Raw genomic sequence first — 16065 nt, forward strand, 5'->3', positions numbered from 1 at the left:
GTCAAGCATTTCGTTAAGAATCCCATAGTACCTAGGTGAGCCGGCTGTTGTTGAATAAAGTTGCAAGATTCTTTCTACACTTTTTTTCCAAGAACTGAATTCTCCTGCATGTCCTGAAAATTCCCTAAGGCACTTTACTACATCTGGAATTCTGTCCAGTTCGTTTATGTTATTCCCCTCGATGTTTACTGGTTGGTTCACTAATTGAGGGACCCCAGGGTTTAACCTATCTTCTATCATTCTCTGTACCATTACCCATATTTCATCCTGCAGACCAGCCATATTGATGGGAAGGACTTGATTCTGATGCTGGTTTGCAGATGCATTTAAAATGGGGGGTCTTACAAGGTTATTTTGATTAGCCATATTTTCTTTTTAAATTTTAGTTCGGCAGTAGCAAAAATAAGTGAGCGGAATTGGCAAAAATGAATAAATAATGATACTGTAGGTTTCAATTGCTTTGCAATATGATAATGATTTTTATAAGTTTTTTCATTTATTATTTGTAATTTCTGTAATTGTTTTTAATTAAAAAACTTTGATTTATTAAGATGTTTTTACAATTATTTCTTTTTAAATTGATTTTTTTTTAATTAAAACAAAAAAAAAATTTTTTTTTATTTATTTATTATTTATTTTATTTATTTTTATTTTAGTTTTTTTAGATCTATTTACTTAAATTAATATTAAAGAACGATACTTGAATTTATTTACTTTTACTTTTTACTTTTTTACTTTTTTTTACAACTTTTTACTTCAATTTCAATATTTCTAAAAATGCTTGATTTTAATTATTTAGAATTGACTTTATTTATTATTTTTATTTTAAAGATTATTCCTTTTGTTTTAGGATTTCAATTGCTTAATTTGATTATCTATTTCTTTCGATTTGTTTTACTTTCACTTAATACTACTTACCTTATAAAATACATCCTGCCAGCCAGGCAGGTAGTCCTCCTTTTCGCTGATCTACTGGGGTACCTCGTCCAGCACCACCGAACCAGTTGTCTGCGACCAACGTCTGCAGACCGTTGTAAGTGAGTTCGCTTGCTTCTTGGACTTATTTGTTTCGCTGGAGCAGCCAATTGGGTGCGTTTATCAGCGGCAGTTCGCTTTAATCCTCGACAGCCAAATGGGTGCACTTATGGGATTTTTTTTCGGTTTCTCAGCTCACTACGGATATGATGAAAAACTTTTTTCGAATGTGATCACAATAACCAGGGCAGTCAATCTGGTGCACTTACAGGTTGCGCGTACTTCTCGTTGTTTAACTTTAACTTTGACTTTAGTACCACGCACAAGCCCTTTTTAACGTTGGGCGCCAAGTTAACTCATATCAAGTTAACTCAATATCTATCAATAAAAATAATATATTTCTTTAATTGGTATTGTGACCATAAGGTCTTTATTTATTGAATAAAAAACAGAACTAATTTTAGTTTCACAAACTTGTCCCTACCTAACTTCGCCTGCCCACCTATATTGCTGACGTCGGTGCTGCACTGCTCACGGAAGTTGGTCAGGCGCTACGTTGTGTTGTGCAGGTGCAGCGTATGTTCCGCAACCGGACGCTTGTGCTTCCACGAGTGTTGCGCAAGCGGATACGCGAGCACGAACGAAATTCTTCTTGTGGGCCACATCCAACAGCTCCATTACCATCGCTACACATATCCCAATAATTACCTGCAACATAACGCCATTGTAGAACACAGTGCTCACATGTAAAATCTGTAATTTGTATTATTTAAATAGTTAATCTATTGGATTATATAAAAAAAATGAAAGGAATTAAGTTTGAATATCCTTGCAAAGGGTTTCATATGACTTCTAAACAATTTAGAACTCATATTGATTTTCTGTTACTGAGCAAGGAACGAAATTTTAAATTTATTTCGGTAAAAATTATATTGCAAAAAACAAATGTTCTACGTTACTTTCTTTTACTTTTAAAATGTAGTTTTTAATATTATTTAAATTTGTACTAATTTTAAGAAATTTGTAACACATCAATAAAATCTGGCATTTAGATATAAATATCTAAAAAGGTATATGGATAAAACTGCTGGCATTGTTTCCAACTGAAGGCATATTTATTTAAAAATAGATAGGCTGGTATCTAATTATTGGGGCAGTCGACTTTAACTTTTCTTCTTGGTTTTAATCCAACAAATTATAAAAAAATTTTTTTTTTTATATCCATTAAGGCAAGCTATATAAATGATATTTCATATCATGTTTATATCCTATATATTTTGAAGTACTTAACCATTATTTTTGCCAAAGTTACCGTGTTAAAATATATTCACCTGGTAACTGTGCCAAAATTTCATATATGCAACTTCCATTTCGATGATAAAATCTGATATCCAGGTCTGATTTTCTTGGTTTAGAAGGATATCCATTAAGAATTAGCAATACAATTTTATCTAGGCAAGCCTGCTTTGCATTTGGATTTGAACATATCCGAAACTCAAAATATCTGGAAAAATATTTATGTACTGATTTAGAGCAACACATACAAATTGGTTACCCCATGTGACTAGCTGTTAATTCTACAAGAACTGTAATTTTAGATCCAGGTAAATAGATCCGGACAACCGGTGACCCCAGTGGCCACCATGTTCGTGGGGTCGTGGTTCCGGAACATCCCACGCGTCTCCGCATCCTGCACATTTACCGCCGTTTCTTTTCCACTGACGGTTAAGCCCTCCACAGTATAGTTCATGGTCATTATAGTCTGGTGGTGTTTCAAATCCAAACCGCCAAGCTGACGCTCTACTTAATCCGAAAAAACCCCCAGGATGTGATCTAATAACTCCTAAGATGATTATTGAGCTTCCATATTGTTCTACAGCACAGTACCACTATTTCCCTGCTCCCGAACTCTATTCCGAGAAAAGGTAGAATGAAAGAAAAAGATAGATAGAAAGAAAGTTACTCAACATTTTCTGGAATATCGGTAGAAATTGGAAAAAAAAAAATATAAAATAAAAAAAAATTTATAAATTGTTAAAAGTGTGGGTGTGAGAGTTTTGGCAAATCTATAGAAAATTTACAAGATATATAAAAAATGAAAAAATATCACACTTTCCGAAAGTGTGGGCATGACAGTTTTGTGCGGTTTGTGGGCGTTGGAGTGGACGTGGAAACTTTTGGTAACAAACGGTGCGTGCTTAATCTCAGAATTCTAACTTTTGTAGTTCCTGAGATCGAGGCGTTCATACGGACGGACGGACATGGCCAGATCGACTCGGCTATTAATCAAGAATATAGGTCAAGAATATATTATACTTTATATGGTCGGAAAAGTTTCCCGCTGCCTGTTACATACTTTTCAAGGAATCTAGTATACACTTTTACTCTGCGAGTAACGGGTATAAAAATGACAAAATAATGGGTTGTCAAATATCGCCCTTCCGCTTTTTTGTTCTTTATTCAATGCTTTATAAAAAGTGTTACAGTGATCGGATTTAGTTCAAATATGCGCCGTTTTGTTCGAACGGCTCCTTATTTGCGAAGAACTCGGACAGCCACTTTTCACAAGCCTCTTTTGAGTTCAACTTTACACCACCAACTCCATGTTTACACGTCTATAACTGTTGAACGCATCCAAACTAATCATGCATAGCGCCGTTTTGTAGGTTATGTCAAGACCTTTCAAATTATGTATAGTATTGCCAGATACGAGCTCTGTAGCGCTTTGTACATAGCCGCGAAATTCAAAAGACAAAAAGGAGGAAGGGAGATATATAATCCTTATATAACTTATAAGTTAACCCTTATATAACTTATATAACCCTTATAAGGACAACCTTATATTACACTTCTTAGAAGTGTGGGCGTGACAGCTTGGTGGGCATTGGAGTGCGCGGGGCAAAAAGATGTTTGGCAAACTTAATGAAATTTACAAGATATATAAAATAATGAAAAAATATCACAACATTTTTCAAACGGTAAAAGGGGTTTTGTTCTACGAATAGCGGGTATAACCAGAGCGAATGTTATAGTCGAGTTCCCGGACTAGCAGATACTCGTTACTCAGCTAGCCGAAGTGCGAACGAGAACTTTTTACATTTTCTGGAATATCGGTAGAAGTTGTGAAAAAAATAATTAATTAAAAATATATATGCTTTATACTTTATATGTGATCAGAAACGCTCCTTCTGCCTGTTACATACTATACATAGTTACATAGTATACTATTTTACTCTACGAATAACGGGTATAATGAACAAAACTGAATCAGAATACACATAAATTATTTATTCATAGTCAACAATAATTATCAAATGATAACGAGTTCAAGACATGAGTTATGTCTTATACATAATAAAAGTAGCTCCTGAAGAAAGATTTCATGTTGAAAACTGTAAACAATGGACGTTGAATTCTACGAAGTCTTTAACGGAAATTGATAATGATAAGTGATCATTTTAGCTCTGCTGATATACGCAGCTATGACGAAGTAGACTTAACACTGCTCATCGGTACCGTGGATTTGAGTGCTGACACGCAGGGTGTATCCACATACTGAAAGGAACAGATGAAGGGTGCCATTTCAATAGCAATCTCATTCACGTAGATCTCGTTGCTTCAGGTTCACCGGTTGTTACGACTACTGTCTGGATTTTATAGCCAACTTCATAGGAAACAGCGGGGAAGTAATGTGAAAAAATTTCAACATTTACGTGGTTGTCTGCGCTTAGCACAGCCAAATCCTTGGAATCGTAGCTATGACAAGCCGTTTGACTATCAGTTGTCAATGAAGGTTCGTCAAATGATCACATGATAACAAATCTTGTATACCCTTCTCGTCTACGAGGTATGGGTATACAAATCAGGCTGCGCTAAAAAATTATCATGCACTAAATATAATAAATTGTAATTTACATACTGCTTACAGCTGACCAATATGTAACACTCAATAAATACAATTAAATGGTAACACTTCGATATTTACCACGCATTTTTGAATGTTTACTATAATCGTAAATTTATTTATTAATTTTGTTAACTTGTTAAATCAATAATTTATTGTTTCCATCTTAAAAAATTAATGTTTGGTTATATTGTAGATGATTACTGTCATAGAAATTGGCAACCAAAAGAGGACTATAAGTTTGCACTCTTTCTTCTTCCACCGCTTATTTGTTTTAACCCAATTCCAGATGTATATTTTAAATTAATCGTCAGTTTGGGGACCCTCACTCCACAGTTGTCACTTTAATTCAATTTAAGATGCGTTTCCGTTAAACAACAGAATACAATGTTTTAAACTTTAATCGCTAATTGTTTACCTTGAATTCTTAAAAAAGTAAAAGTTTTTAAATTTTTAAATTTTTCCATATTGTTTATCCTTTTTTGTATCTTGTTATCCGCTTTTAAAGTGTTGAAGTAAAATTCTTGATACTCTTTTTAGAAAAATTTTTTTTTACAGAAAATGGGGTTAACTGGCATTGACGGTGCTCAATTGAGTACTAGTATGTATATGTACATCCAACAGCTTTCACATTCTTATGATCTCTTTAGTATTATTTAATGAGGGTTGTTTTAAAAGTCACTCAGATGATAAAACATACCTATGTCGACACAAATTAATATAATAGTTCAAAGCAAGACACGCTTTTCCCACATTTTCCAAAAATAACATGTACGTATGCGTTGTCTGGTTTAAATTTTTTACTTCTGATAGACATTTTTTTAGTAGTCCAATATTTATTATTCGTATTTAATTATTAAGAAATTGTTTAACCGATCTGGATTTAACTTTTCAAAGACAATACATATATTTCACCGGCATTTTTAGTTTCCTTTAAAACTGGTTTTGAGATATTTAATTGGCAACTGATTGGACCTAATTTTTTACTAAAGTTCATATTGGCGACGATAACGACAGAATTTTTATACGAGTAACTCTTGATCAGGGTCACAAGCAGAGTCGATCTGGTCATGTCCGTCGGTATGAACGTCGAGATCAACATGCAGATTTTCGTGGCGCCGACGCTGCGCAAGTTTGTTGTAGACATTGGCACAACCATTTTTTCTTTATATAATTTTTTTTTTCGTATTTCAGTCGATATGATAGAAAAATTTTGAAGTTTACTTTTTCAATTACCCAAGCTGAGTAAAAAAACTTTTCGGCACTCCCAATCTAAAACCCACAAACCACTCAAAACTGATACGCCCACAATTTTTAACAATGCTTGGTTGTCTTCAGTTTCATTATTTGTCTGGCCAATTCCTATCGGTATACCAAGAACACTTTGGCCCCGCCCTTTCATACCCCCTAATCTGTCACGCCACACTTTTTAATTTTTTGGTTTAAAAAAATATTGTAATATTGCTAATTTCAATAGGTATGCCAAAATATTTTGCCCACACTCACAAGTCGCACAGAGCTATCACCTCCCTACTTCTGACATTCTTTACATTACATTACATACTTCTTTACATTTGTTTACCCGTTACTTGTAGAGTTGAAGGGTTCTGTGAAAGTAACAGTTAAGTTACACTATTAATATGGTTACACAAGTTAATAGGCTCTAGTGTAAAATGATTATTATTTGTCGTATCAAACCAACTTTATGGCGTACCGCTGTTCCAGCGAACGCTCCATCGCACCGTGACACAACAGAAAAAATGACTTCGCTCTACGACACGTCCTACCACTTCTATTGCTCAGAGCGAACTGAGACCGAGCGCGTTGGAAAGGAGAGACTCTGCCCCAAATTTTCAGACAGGTCCGAGCGTGCTACGACAGGTAGTTACGTGACAATGAAACCATGCGCATTACTTTCATAACGCACCCTGTATAATCAATAATGTCAGGGGTGTGGTTGATTTCATATGATTGAATATGGTTCGACCGATTGGAGTCCCCAATTTGGAGTTTTCCCCAATTTCCCAATTTCATTCGGATCGCATTGATACTGTAAAAAACAACTAAATTGTTAGGATTCTTGGAGCGCGTAAAATATAATTATTATAGGGATAAGCTGAACTTACCTTAAGATGGAGGAAAAAACGTTACCGTAACCTTTTTTTAATATTTTAATATAATAGTAAATAAAGGCGATAAATAAAAATGATGGGGTAATAAAAAAAACACTTTTTTCCAAAGGTGGAAATTTAAATTTAACAAATTTTTGAAGGATATTGTAAGTCATATCGCCGCTGACACGTTAATTGTGTGTTTTTTATCGTCGATGAAAATTAAAACATTAAAATTAAAGTAAAACAGGCTCTGAAAAAGAATTCGGATTTTTACACAACATATCCTTGTTTTTGCAGGTAAAAAAGTCTACAAATTTTTTATTTTTAAATTTTTAGTGTATATAAAACAATTGTTTATGCTGTTTAAAATGAAAGCTATATAATTTATCGATAGTTTTTATTATTATTTAAGTTTTACTCACTTTGTTATTACACAATTTTGAAAAACATGGTTTCGAGAAAATGACTCTTAGAGTTTAAGGTCAAGAAAAAATTCTGGCTCGGCGGACTAGTTCCTCCTTAATTTTCTACAGTGCTTAGTGCTACGGCTTAGCTTAAAATTATCATTTTTAATAAATGTATACTGAAACACATGATAAATAAATTTTCTAATATAAACAAATTGTAAAATATTAAATGATTTAAACATTATTAACTATACAAGAAATTACAACTTTCAGTATTTATACTTGTTTAATTTACTAGATCTTTAACTACATTACTTAATCTCTTAGTTTGTGAAATATGTCGGTTATCTAATTTATTATTGCATTACATATGAAATTATTTTGTTGTATTGATATCCAACATATATATTTTTAAATTATTAAAAAGTTTTGGAATACAAAATTTGTTGTTATTGTGAAACTTGATCCAAATAACAACAACGCAAACTAATATTAGTACTAACAGTAGTGAAATTATAAAAATATACATTAATTTGTCACTTTGTATATAAACAGAATGATGTTTCTTGGTCGTAGACATTCCATTTGATTGTGTAGGTGGTGATAAGGGACCAAGATAGGATTCTGTAGTTAGGGCAATATCCGAGCAGGAACGAAATTCTTCTTGTGGGCCACATCCAACAGCTCCATTACCATCGCTACACATACCCCAATTATTGCCTGCAACATAACGCCATTGTAGAACACAGTGCTCACATGTAAAATCTGCAATTTGTATTATTTAAATAGTTAAGCTATTGGATTATATAAAAAAAAAATGAAAGGAATTAAGTTTGAATATCCTTGCAAATGGTTTCATATGACCTCTAAACAATTTAGAACTCATATTGATTTTCTGTTACTGAGCATGGAACGAAATTTTAAATTTATTTCGGTAAAAATTATATTGCAAAAAACAAATGTTCTACGTTACTTTCTTTTACTTTTAAAATGTAGTTTTTAATATTATTTAAATTTGTACGAATTTTAAGAGATTTGTAACACATCAATAACAACACATCAGTAACAAATCAATGCCAGTAGATATAAATATCTATATGGTTAAAACTGCTGGCACCGTTTCCAACTGAAGGCATATTTATTTAAAAATATATAGGCTGGTATCTAATTATTGGGGAAGTCGACTTTAACTTTTCGTCTTGGTTTTAATCCAACAAATTAAAAAAAAAATTTTTTTTTTTAACCATTAAGGCAAGCTATATAAATGATATTTCATATCATGTTTATATCCTATATATTTTGATTACATCTACTTAGCTGAAGTACTTAACCATTATTTTTGCCAAAATTATCGTGTTTAAATATAATATATTCACCTGGTAACTGTGCCAAAATTTCATATGTGCAACTTCCATTTCGAGGATAAAATCTGATATCCAGGTCTGATTTTCTTGGTTGAGAAGGATATCCATTAAGAATTAGCAATACATTTTTATCTAAGCAAGCCTGCTTAGCATTTGGATTTGAACATATCCGAAACTCAAAATATCTGGAAAAATATTTATGTACTGATTTAGAGCAACTCATACAAATTGTTTACCCCATATGACTAGCTGTTAATTCTACACGAATTGTAATTTTAGATCCAGGTAAATAGCTCCGGACAATCAAGCCTTGACCCCAGTGGCCACCATGTTCGTGGGGTCGTGGTTCCGGAACATCCCACGCGTCTCCGCATTCTCCACACTTACCGCCGTTTGTTTTCCACTGACGGTTAAGCCCTCCACAGTATAGTTCATGGTCATTATAGTCTGGTGGTGTTTCAAATCCAAACCGCCAAGCTGAGGCTCTACTTGGTGGTTCGATCAGTCTACCGTGGCCATTACATAACATTGTAAAATTCGAAGCAGCAAAAAAAAAGGCAATACACCACTTTGTTACAAATACCATGTTTCGTTATTCGTGCGCTTTAAATCGGGAATTTAAATTTACGTTTAAATATAAAAAAGGACAAAACCTAATCGGCATATAAATGATTTATTTAGTCAACAGTAAAATATCAAATGATAACGAGTTCAAGACATGAGTTATGTCTTATACATAATAAAAGTAGCTCCCAAAGAAGCCAAAAATTAATTTTACGTTATGCCAATGAATATCTTTTTATCAGAAAAGACGTTTATCAACAATAAAGGTGTTCAGTATTAATTCGTATTTGTACCTTTCGTAAAACAACTGTGTTTATCATGTTTTTTGTAGTGGTAATGCGGTATTCAATATTCCGTGGATGCGGGAAGTTAACGAGTACAATTACTGAACGAGGCCTGTAAAATTTAAAATAAGCCATGAAAGTGGAAAAAAACGTTCAAATTTCAGTGTAAGTATATGGATATATCTTATGTATAAGTTAACTAAGTTAGCCGGACTTATTGTCCGTACTCCAGAACCGGTCAAATTGCTGATCAAGCATTTGGCCGGAAGTTCTTACATAGCCGGCAGAAGCTCTGCACATTGGCAGAGGCCGCTATGAACCTTTTCCTTTGTTAGCTCTTAACCAGTTCGTTTTGAATATCAATAAAGAGCACAAACATCAGTGACTGCGGCAAGGGATCCCCCCGGCAGCCACCACTTATAATAATTGGCGCTCAACTACAGGAAACTGAATCCACAAAACTACACACAAATTATGTAAGCGAGCTACTTAACCCAAACTCCAAACTGCATTATTTAAACATTAAAATATTTTTTGCGGTTCAGTAAAATAAAACAAATTTACACTGCATTTCCATAAGAATAATTTGTTTTGTGAATTACATTTATGTACTAGTATTGCAACATTTAAACATTACAGCCGCTGCGCTGAAGAAGTATTTAATATTAATTTACCTTGCGGATATATTTAATTTCAAATATTGATTGACTGTGCGGGTAATATTATTGCACCCTAGTGTGTTACTTGGACACTGTCGCAAAGATTGATGGACTTACAATTTATATTCCATTGTGTGCATTTCGTTCAACTTTTGCATATGTCTGGACACTGTCGTTTCACTTGAACTTGAATTCTCTGCACTAGCCCCACAGCCGTCTCGGGCCTTCTTATCGCTGCCCCGACACCCGATACAGCAGCGCATGCATTGCTGTAGCAATTTTTTGCATTTTATATATCTCTTTGTCTTTGCTGTTACGATTTGTTTGTCATATATATATTTGTTTGGCTTAGCGGATGCAAGCTCCCCGAAAGCCCCTCACCTTATCGTTGCTGGACGAACCTACGGCTTCGCTGAACGGGCCCTCAACCAATGTTATTAGACGCCGACTCAGCCCCCGCGAACCCTCGCCGTACTAGTGCTCCCAATGGGCAAGACGGCTTAAGTGTTTATATACTCAGCTCCTCATGAGCAATTCATTCCGACAGTGTAGGAATTCGAAACCGAACGCTAGAGACTCAGAGTCGCCGAGAGGCGACGATTCTACAGAAAACTCTGTATGTTAAAGTATCCCAGCTAACGCATTTATTTCATATAAAATGTCTCTCGAAGCAGAACGGATTAAAACTCTCATAAGGGCGTTACAAGAACAAGCCTTAGAAAGTCAACGCAGGGAGGCTGACTTGCATAAAACAGTTGAGGAACTTGCCGGCCAGGTCGCGGCTATACAGATGCCCCTGCGCAGTTTATTCCCCCGATTAAAGTTTACAAACCTGTCGTCCTTTGGGACCATACTGAATGTCGATGCGATCATAAGTCGTCTCGATTTTACATACAGCGACAAACGCCCGATACACGTTATCGAGCAAGAGCTAGGCACCCTCAGACAGGGAAGCCTGACACTCCTTCAGTATTATGCCTAGGTTGAGAAAAAACTCACCTTGCTCACCAACAAGGCAACCATGTCCTACGAAGCGTCGGCATCAACGGTTCTATGTGAGAAGTTCCGGGATGACGCTTTGAGAGTTTTCGTCTCGGGACTCAGGCGCAACCTCACGGATGTGCTATTTGCGGCAAAACTGAAAGACATGCCGTCAGCACTCGCCTTGGCGCAAGAAGTGGAGTCCAACCACGAGCGGTACACCTTCCCAACTTCGTTTGCACAAAGCCAAGAGAATAGGGACCGTAGGCAGTATCCCAAATTGCAGGAGCGCCAGCAGGCCACTCCACAAACCGGCTCGCAGGGAAGTGCCGGGAAGAACCCGCACTTCACTAAGCAGCATAGAGCACAGGTGCACTCCGCTCTACGTAGCGACCGAATGGCTCGAGGGAACACGCCGGAACCCATGGACGTTGACCCCTCATTGTCCAGGATGCAACCATCTCACGCCCCAGCTTACCCGAAATCGAAGCTGGCCACGTCTGGCCGCTCGCTCCCGCCTAAAAGCCAAAGGGTCAATCATGTGGCCCAGGCCTCGGATGATTCGGACAAGACTTATGCCACCGCAGCCTCCAGTGCAGCGGTTAAAGTCGACGATGATGCCATCCTAGAATATGACTCGGATGTCATTAATTTTTTAGGGGAAAGTCCCTGCTACCCGTCATCAGACGAAGAGTAGCGGGGATCGACATGAAACTGCTGGTTGACACGGGCGCGTCAAAAAATTTCATCCGACCATTTAAGGGGTTGAAAAGCGTCCGCCCGGTGGAGTCCCCATTTGCAATCCATTCGATTCATGGCGTGACTACAATCACCAAAAAATGTTTTGTGTCAATCTTTAACCTTAAAGCCACGTTCTTCATACTACCAGATTTACTTCCTTCGATGCGGTCGTTGGCCTCGACCTGTTAAAACAGGCCGGCGCGCCGGTTTGCCTAGCTTCCGGTCAGCTCAAATGGGGCTCCGAAGTAGAGCACATTTTCACACTTGCCCCGATGTCAATTTTACCAACGTAGATTGCTCGGACGCACCGCCCTTAATCAAGGGTGCATTTTTGAAAATGCTCGGGAATAGGAAAAAAGCTTTTGCTGATCCTAATGAGGCTCTTCCTTACCAAAGACACTAGAATAATAAGATGCGTAACGCCAGACGATTTTTTTTTCACACGATTTTTTGGGCTGGCTCTAGAGCTGGCTCCAGGCTCTCTCGAATTTTTGTTCGAATTTTTCGTCAACGGCGAAATTCAGGAGCTGCTTAAAAGTGGCGTTATCCAAAAGTCGAAGTCCCGTTACAACTACCCAATATGGATCGTAGACAAAAAGGCCTCCGACGAAACGGGCAAGAAAAAAATGCGTTTGGTACTGGACTTTCGCAAATTGAATGAAAGGACGGTACCAGACAGATCTTGGGAGATCCAAATACTTCACGACACTCGATCTGAAGTCTGGCTATCACCAAATCACGCTCGCCGAACCGTGAGAAAACGTCATTCTCAGTGAACGGAGGGAAGTATGAGTTCCGAAGATTGCCATTCGGACTCAGGAATTCTGCAAGCATCTTCCAGAGGACAATTGACGATATTCTGCGAGAGCAGATCGGCAAGTTCTGCTACGTTTACGTCGATGACGTTATCATCTTTTCAGAAGATGAAAATGCCCATGTCAAGCACGTAGATTGGGTACTGAAGAGCCTTTACGATGCTAACATGAGAATATCGGCAGAAAAGTCACGTTTCTTTAAGAAAAGCGTGAGCTTTCTGGGGTTCATCGTCACCAACAATGGCGCGGCGACTGACCCAGAAAAGGTTAGGGCCATAAACGAAATTCCAGAACCCAAAAACGTATTTGAGGTAAGGTCATTCTTGGGCTTAGCCAGATATTATCGATGCTTCATCAAAGACTTAGCATCAATAGCGAGGCCCATTTCAGACATTCTGAAGGGCGAGAACAGGAATGTTAGCCGACACAGGTCCAGGAGTATCAAGGTAGAATTTTCCGAAGCGCAGCAACGTGCCCTCGAAAAACTACGCAATATTCTGGCGTCTGAGGACGTCATCCTTAGATACCCCGATTACAAAAAGGCGTTTGATCTAACGACAGACGCTTCGGCCTACGGCATTGGCGCAGTGCTGTCCCAAGAGGGGCTGTAGTGTACGTAGTTCGACAGATTTTTAACTAGTTGGTCTTTCAATAGTGGATGGTAATTACTAATAAAGAGGACCTTGTACTTCCTTTGCTAGGGATGCGCACTCTTGCTATGCTCGGGTCTAGCTCGCCGTAGGTCGGGGTTCTTTTAGCGCTTAGATAGTACGAAACGCTACTACATTTTAATAAGTGCGTCTTACTCATAAACAATCTTCAAAACTGGACTATCGATTAATAAAAGAAATGGCTTTATATTGATACTAATTATACACGCCGACACGTGCGAAGATAAGCTACAGATTCTGATAAGTATTGGGAATTTTGGATGTTAATAATTCCCTAAGTCTTTACCCTCCCTACCATGACAATGCTACTTAAAATATTTACATTGTCCCTTGACCAAGTTCAAAATAACTCTACCACATATTTAAGAAAGTGTTCAACATAAGTACTCGACAAACCATTAAATCTATTTATTCACAATTCATTCTTTTTCAATATATCTTCAATCATAATTTCATTTATATAAATTCAGTTTAATAAGCGGTTCCATTAAATCTCTTTTACAAACTAACAAATTTTAATCTACGCATAATTAACTCTTCATTTTCGTTTATATTTAGTGAGTAAAATAAAGTATATAAAAGTAAAGTATAATGCAAATAGTCAAAAGTAATTGAATATAAAATTAGCAAATATAGTTATATAATCTTCAGTCAAATGCAGATCTTATTTTATTTAGACGTTCGAGTGGCATTTTGTTAGAATTTTAATATAGGTAATTCATAATAATGTTTTTTATCATTGTTGTTTGGTACTACTCACGACCTTAAATCGGCTAAGTCGGCTGTAGAGCAACCAAATGCTCTTATATAGGCCTGCCCTTCCTTACGCCTTGGGGTCGAATCTCGTTGCCACTTTCACACAAATCGCACACGGAAATTTATTGAAATATTCCACTCTTGTTTTTATGAGATTGGATATATATAACTAATTTATATTTTCAAGTGTATGTGCAGTTTAAATGGGCAGCGTCAAAAATTGTGAGCGTTCGCCATAATGATCCGATAATGAATTAAGCTCTGGGAAGCTGCATGCCGGTGGTCGCTGTTATAGCTTTTCTTTTCCTAACTGTACAATCGTACGATCATATTCTGTCCTGATTGGTCTAAGACAATTCTCTCGCTTTTTGTTTTACACAAAAGCTGCTATAATTTAGGGCGAGGGTGTCTTGAAGAGTTATTGCAGTGTAAAGTTAAGTTGGTCACTACACCCACAGATAAGGGTAACGAGACTATTTCAAGGAAGCCTTATCTGAAGAAACTCTTTGTTCTCTAGCTTGTATATCCTTCAAATGGAATACTCCTAATTTCTTTCCTCTCTCATCCTCTAATTCATAGTAGTACGAGCTACGTTTCTTATAAACTTTAGCTGGGATAAATACGGGTGCCAATTTACTACTGAATTTCTTTACTGCATTACTTTGTGTAAAGTTTCTACCGTAAACGAAATCGCCGTTTTTAAATTCTATATGCCGAGTGCGTAGGTTTTATCTATTCGCGTTTTCTTCATGGGATCGGTTTAGGTTCAGTTTAGCTTGCCGTCTCTGCACTTCTAAAGCCTCCGGTTTAGATAAACGAGTGTCGTCCGCTAACATATTTAGAGTACGCAGGAGACTATAGTCTTTGCCGTTAAGAATCATATTTTGTCCAAATGTCAGAAAGTAAGGTGACGAACCTGTGCTTCTATGTAACGACGCTCTTAAAGATCCGCTAATGGCGTCTAAATTGTCATCCCAATTTGTATGATCTTTCCCTATATAAGCTCTTACAGCGGCTAACACCGATCTGTTAAGTCTTTCACTCGCGTTCGCCTGTGGAGAATATATGGCTGTAAGTTTTTGCTGTACGCCAAAACTAGTCAGGAAAGCTTGGAAATAACTTGACTTAAACTGACTGCCATTATCAGAAAGTATTACTTCTGGGACGCCAAACGTATAGAATATAGCCCCCTTTAAGTAGTCACAGATTTTAGGAGCGGTGAACTTCTTAAGAGGTAACAAAAAGTGGAAACGGGTGTTTTGGTCAACGACAATCAACAAACCTATGTGACCTTTTTTGTGCGAGGGTATGGGCCTAAGAGGTCAATATATAATTTTTGGAATGGCCTGTCTGAGGTTAACGGTTTACCCATTGGCGGTTTTAGAACAGTGTTTGGACTTTTCGTGGTACGACAAATTACACAATTAGATATATAGTTGCGTATTTGCGTAACCATGCAAGGCCAAAACAAATATCTTTTTAGTTTTTCTACAGTTTTACTCATGCCACAATGAGATGAACTTGGTGCATCATGACCCTGAAACAATATATCGGGTACTAAAGCCGAAGGTATCCATAGTTTCCATGGATTTTCTTGCTTTATATCGTCTGATACAAAAGTAGTTCTTTTGTAAATATATCCATCCCTGATTTGTAGATCGGGAAATCTTGATTGATTGTTAGATATTGTCTTTATTAAGTCCAAGTATTCAGTGGATTTGAAATGTGGGGAATCTACGTCAACTATGGGTCCATTTTGACAAAATTCATCGATGTCTGGGTCGTTCTGTCTGGATAAGGTGTCTGCAATGACATTCTGAGAACCGCTAC

The 16065-nt window shown here is 36.8% G+C and overlaps 1 protein-coding gene and 1 pseudogene across 2 annotated transcripts in view; both read right to left on the minus strand.

Moving 5' to 3' along the window:
* Positions 1–1448: 1448 nt before the first annotated feature.
* LOC6542396 lies at positions 1449–4557 on the minus strand (annotated as a pseudogene).
* A 2731-nt stretch (positions 4558–7288) lies between these two features.
* The window catches only part of LOC26526448, a 69570-nt gene continuing 60793 nt past the window's right edge, over positions 7289–16065 (minus strand). For both annotated transcript variants that reach the window (XM_026983578.1, XM_026983577.1), the window contains exons 2-4: positions 9001–9724; positions 8777–8949; positions 7289–8165 (exon numbers count right to left, since the gene is read on the minus strand). In XM_026983578.1, coding sequence (XP_026839379.1) covers positions 7777–8165; positions 8777–8949; positions 9001–9350 — 912 coding nt within the window. In that variant the 5' untranslated portion in view covers positions 9351–9724 and the 3' untranslated portion in view covers positions 7289–7776. The remainder of the gene's footprint in view (positions 8166–8776; positions 8950–9000; positions 9725–16065) is intronic.

The sequence above is a fragment of the Drosophila erecta genome, unplaced genomic scaffold, assembly GCF_003286155.1.
Source record: "Drosophila erecta strain 14021-0224.00,06,07 unplaced genomic scaffold, DereRS2 tig00000389-arrow-arrow-pilon, whole genome shotgun sequence".
In the NCBI taxonomy this organism is placed as follows: Eukaryota; Metazoa; Arthropoda; class Insecta; order Diptera; family Drosophilidae; genus Drosophila; species Drosophila erecta.